This window comes from Glycine max, chromosome 19, assembly GCF_000004515.6.
Source record: "Glycine max cultivar Williams 82 chromosome 19, Glycine_max_v4.0, whole genome shotgun sequence".
NCBI classification, from domain to species: domain Eukaryota; kingdom Viridiplantae; phylum Streptophyta; class Magnoliopsida; order Fabales; family Fabaceae; genus Glycine; species Glycine max.
This window is the reverse complement of record NC_038255.2, coordinates 6,287,331-6,293,036: the sequence shown is the minus strand read 5'-3', so window position 1 is coordinate 6,293,036 and position 5,706 is coordinate 6,287,331. Positions and strand designations below refer to the sequence as shown.

Genomic DNA, 5,706 nt, shown 5'->3' with positions numbered 1-5,706 from the left:
GAATTAAATTCAAATTAATTAACTGGTGTAGTGAGGCTAAATAGCTGTTTAGGTAGAGTATTTCAAAAGAGTTGTCTTAATCATACCATACTTTCCTATAACATTATTTTCTTTTTCCTTTAATATCTTTCCATCAGATCGATTATCTTATCCCACAATGTTTCTCTTCTCTTCTTATTTCATTTAATAGCACAAAAAATTATATAAAAACTTATACAAATACAATTATTTCAAAATTTGCAATAGACTGATAATGAACTCAATAATCTTCAGACCTAAAATGGATAGTTAAGGGAACAACGGTTAGATAACTAAAGGAACAATGTTAGAAGACTAGTCCTTAGATTTGACTCATGGGCCATAACAAAGTTGTTTAAGAGTAATTAAAGGAACACGGGTTAGATAAGATTAAAATCTTAAAATGGATAATATGATTAAAATCTTAAAATGGATAATCTGATTAAAATCTCATCAAACACTAGCCTCTGTTGACCAGGATATCTAACAGATCAAAATATTGTTAGTCAGCTGATTACTGAAATTTGGTCAGGGAAATTTGTTAGTCACCAGATCAATATATATATATATATATATATATATATATATATATATATATATATATATATATATATATATATATATATATATATTTGAAAAACAATCTTATTGAACTCAAATAAGATTATTATGAATAACAAAAATTCTCCTTTAGAGTACTTAACACAACTTGGAAGGAGAATTAAATATTGATCATAATGATCCTATCCAACTTGATTATCTCCCAGGAAAATACCTAGGATCTATACAAAAAATAAATAAAAAATAGTGTATTGGAATATGTATTTTACTTGTTTTATTATACAGCTTTATTCAATTATAAATCCATGTATACAAGCTTATTTTCAATTTGATTCCCAAAAGGAGTTTTCAAATCAATCCTCATAATTCTGTTTTCTGTTTAGCGCGTATAGAGCTGAATTTTGGTCCGTAGACGTTTTTAATTTTGGTCCCTATATATAATTATGCTGAATTTTGAATAATTTCACATCTGAGAACAAGTTTGAATGATGCAGAGACCAGGTTAGAAAGGAGTTTCACGTATAACAATCAAAAGTTTACAACAACAAAGTCTTTCATCCTTGTTCGGCGCTTGTTATTGAGTTGGTGTAAAAGAGGGCTAAGCCCAAGACAAGAATTCCAATAGTTCGCTTTTTCGTTTTATCCCACTTGATAAAGTCAGCTATATTGATCAAATGATATCATTCTACTCGGTTTAAAACCAAAGCTTTAGGAATAACAATCAAAAGTTTTATTAATATAATTATAATTTAAAATGGAAGATCTGTTAGAATGATATAATGGAAAATGGTGTGGAAATAACATTACAGTTTTCTTTCAAAAGATAGGAACCATTATCTAGCATTTCCTAATACAAGATTACACAGATAATGAAGAAAAAAATAAAAGGAATACGTTGGTGACATGGGGAATTTACAAACAAATGAAGCAATTATATAATTAAGTCCTCTTGTTGAAAACAAACATTATTTTCCTTCCTGTGTTCCAATGATCCAATCTTCATGGTTGCATAACAGAATGAGCAGCAGTTTCTTTCATATCATGACAATGACTCTAAATTTGTAATGTTTCTACTATCACACCTATTCAAACTCAAATTCATAGCAGACCAAACAAAAATCCTCTAATTAATCCAATTGACTAATTCACTAGTTAGGAATAAATGTTTCTTCCAAAGCATACACTTAAATATACCTAAGATATACCATGAGGTAACAAAATAACAAGGGAAGCTATAACAGTTGAAAAGGAATTTAGTGTTTTAGTGATATACCAACTAATTATTGAGACACTAATTCTTTTCAATGGTTTGTCACAGAATGCACAATCATGAGCCAGAGTTTCAAACCTTAAGTTTTATCTAATACCTCATGGCACAAAACAAGATCACTGCTGGCTACTAAAATAATTGAGTTGGATGATTTGAGATGTTAATGTTGTACCCAAAAAGAATAGTTCAGATGTTAATGAGAAACTTTCCAGATTTTTAGTTAAGAACTTTTAATTAACTATTCCTTCCAAATTGACCCAACAAAGAAAATGAAGGGAACAAGAGAAAATGAGGGTCAGTTAAAAACAAAGATTGTTATTTTCTTGTCACCTTGACACTGTTAAGAATTCTATAAGTCTATGAGTTTACATCATCAAAAACCTCCTTAGTTTCTCCTGCTGTCAAATGCACTACAACTACAGCAAAGCCTTATCTCACTAGGTGGGTTCAGCTACATGGATAACACAACGTCATTGGACACGGTTAAAAACCGAAGTTTCAGAAATATTGTTTAGCCTTCGTGTCAAATGGACTGATATTTCAGAAAGAAAAAAAATGCACCATATTCAAAAAAAAAAACACAATTGAAAAGGCCAGATGCTAGCTAAAGAGCTTAAACCTTAAACCATAATGTTCTCATGACACAATGAGGGTTAACAGAGAACGAATGCTCAAGTCCACAACACATTTTACTGAAATAAATATTGAAAGAAACAGCCATCAGATGTATACAGAAATTTATTTTTGTACAATGTAAGAAACTATCATAATTTCTTTTTAAATACCTGAAACCATTAACAATACCTAGTGGCAGTAATGACCAAACCAGCAGATTTTTTCATGACCAAATTCCTCTTTATCAGATCTGCTATGAATCCACCACAAGAGATTAGTCAATGAGTTTCCATCATCAAATCCATTTAACCTTCTTATCTTCTGCATTGCACCTTCATTGTCATAAATACCCTGCAGAGCATAGACAAACCCCTTCCATCCTTCTCCAACACCTTCCCTATTCAAAGCAGGCAATGTCCACTCCACAAGCTCCTTCACAAAATCAACATTGGAAAACAAGACTTCAGAAATAGGCAGTATTGGTAAGAGTTGAATGCCGAGCCTACATTCTCTCCACTCAGGAGGCGCAAACCATAGTCCACTATCCCTCTTATTTGCCCAAAGAACACCAACTACCTTGTTCTCTTTTACAAAATCTTGATCATACTGATTATCTCCCTCTTGCACATGCCACCACATTTGAGCTGCATGAATTTCCAATGCTGTGAGTGTTGATCCAATGGCAACAAGATGCGTGTCACCATACGCCAGACCCATCAAGGCAGCAGAATAATATGCATTAACAGCTTCACTAGTACTCTCCTGATTTCTTCCATCTCCAAACTCAGTTAACCCTCCAGCCCATGAGTGGAGTTTATAAAGGTCAAAGCACCTCAGTCTTGTGTAATTTGAGTTTGATCTTCTGCTCAAGGTCATAAAATCTGCCATTAGTGAATAGGCTTGAGGCTTATACTTCCTACCCCACACCGGATCAATCTTAGCAAGCACTGCAATTCCATAAAGGAAGTACCCCAAATGATAATGGTGATCATTGTAAACTCCAAACCCAAAATCAGCACCAGCATCAGTAGATCCTTGTTTGGTGACAATGCCACCCCATTTCCTATCATACAGAAATCCATTCCCATTAAAAGTCCCCTCCAGCCACGGCTCGATGGTTTCCTTCAAATACTTTCTAACCTTGGGAATCACATCAAGAAAACACACCTCCTCAGCTATCAAAGCAAACCTTGCAGCCCTTGCAACCAATTTCCCATAAAAATACGACGAATTTGTCGCTATTGCCGAAGAATTCAGCCCCTCGACATCGTTCACAAGCGCCGAAACAACCTCATCCCGGGATTCTTCCCTCACACCTCTAACAGAATGCCAAGTCACAGAAACAGGATCAGTTTTCAAAAGCCAAGAATCCCCAACAACCCCAACGAGCTCCCCATCAATGCTCCCATACTTAAAATCACTCAAAACACTAACATCTTCGCTGCCACTATCAGCCAAAAGCTGAATATGGAGAGGGTGTGCCAACATCAACAAATCACCCCACCCTCTCTTCTCCCACTTATACTCCACACAAAAGGGTCTTGCAAACACAGCCTCACCACTCACAGGGTAACAAGAACTGAACCTGTCAAGCACAGCCTCATGCTTCCAATCAGAACCAGGCAAAAGGGCAATCCTAATTATGCCAGAAAAGGCATCAGAAGTTATCTCAGAGAGTCCATGACTCAACCTGATCGGTGAAGAAGCATACAAAAACCAAGTCTGGCCATTGTTAAGATGGAAAGTGTGTTTGGTGAGTGACTCACTTGAGGTAAAGGAGAGAATTGCATGGATTGTGGTGATGGAAAGAGGGGTTGGTTGAGTCACAGAGAGGGTCAAAAAGGGGCTTCCCCGAACAAGGAAAAACCTCAAATTGGAAGAAGGGATATCCAATGTAACACTGAGATCATTGTGGGAAGAGATGGTGTGGTTCAAATGGGAAGGGTGGGATTTTTGAGAGGAAGAGATGGTAAGATCAGGGTTGAAGACTTGGTAGATGAAGGAGGGGTTCATGAAGCGAGATGGGTATGAGAGGGAAAGACAAGAGTTTGAGGATTTGATGAGGTAAGGGTGAATGTATTCAGGTTGGTCACCGTTTTTGAGGACAAAGTTTTGGAAGAAGGAGTTTGTGGGGAGTGGATTTGAGACAAGGTTTGAGGAGAAGAAATTGGAGGGTTCAGGGACAACAGTGGAATCAACATGGGGGAACAGAAAAGGAGTGTGCTTTCTGGTGTGAGACATTGTTGATCTTCGTGGTGGTGATGGAAGTTGTGATGGGGTTGATGGTGATGGGGATGGTGATGGGGTTTTGATTTTGAAGGTTGTGTTTTTATAGGGTTTGGAGCCTTTTCTCGAGCCACCTGCGAGAGCTGTGCTAACCTTGCGTCTAAGTTTTTTCAACATTTTCTAGGTTGTTTGATTAAAACTATGTTTGTATGATTATATTATTGTTTGTATTATTATTAAAAAAAATAGTTATTAGAAAACTCTTTGCAAGATTTTGTAGGGATAACTTGATTTAATTTCTTTTAACTTTAATATAAGAAGAAAAATATTGCAACCCTTAGATCGTGAGTGTATAGGATGATATTTGTGAAACTTGAGGGAGATTAGTCGGGTTAATATGATTTTGGATAGGAGGGTTGGTTAAGCAATAAAGTATGATTTTTAGCATTAAATTAAGAGGTGGGGTTTGGATTTTGGAATTTTTGGTGGTAGTTGTTGAAGGGCTTGACAAAGACAACAATGGTTTTATTGGATTGGGGTTTTGCATAGGATGTGGAGAGGCGAAGGAAGAAGGTTGGTTTTTGGACTGGGCATAATTGAATAAGATTGGTACGCGGGGGAATTTATGAAGGTTGAATGGTTTGATTGAAGGTTAAGGAATAGGGTATGATGGGGCAGCAAGGTATGTGAATTTGACTATGTCAAGAAAGAAAACACAAAAAGGAGGTTTTTCAATAGGAAAGTGCAAGGAAGGGATGGCGTAATGATGTGCAGTTAGATTTTGTGAGGGGTGACTTGTCCAAGTGAGAAGGGGAAGACAAAATCTATGGAACTCTACGCGGTTAAGGAATTATGATCTTACTATGGTACATAAATGAATTGTGATCTAGGAAAGTGACTTGAATTTTAGGCTACATGAGCGCACGTTGTTTGTGTTGCTGTTGCCACAACTCTCAAATATTAAATTGGCTTAATTGTTAGTGATTATTACTTAATGTAACTCCTTTTTGGCTTGA

General features: G+C 36.0%; 1 protein-coding gene across 1 annotated transcript; it reads right to left on the bottom strand.

The window, feature by feature from the left end:
• Positions 1–2,536: 2,536 nt before the first annotated feature.
• LOC100796721 (probable endo-1,3(4)-beta-glucanase ARB_01444) lies at positions 2,537–5,283 on the bottom strand. Its single transcript, XM_003555022.5, has one exon. It carries the CDS (start codon positions 4,865–4,867, stop codon positions 2,654–2,656), a length of 2,214 nt encoding a protein of 737 aa, XP_003555070.2. The 5' UTR covers positions 4,868–5,283; the 3' UTR covers positions 2,537–2,653.
• Between the last annotated feature and the right edge of the window lie 423 nt (positions 5,284–5,706).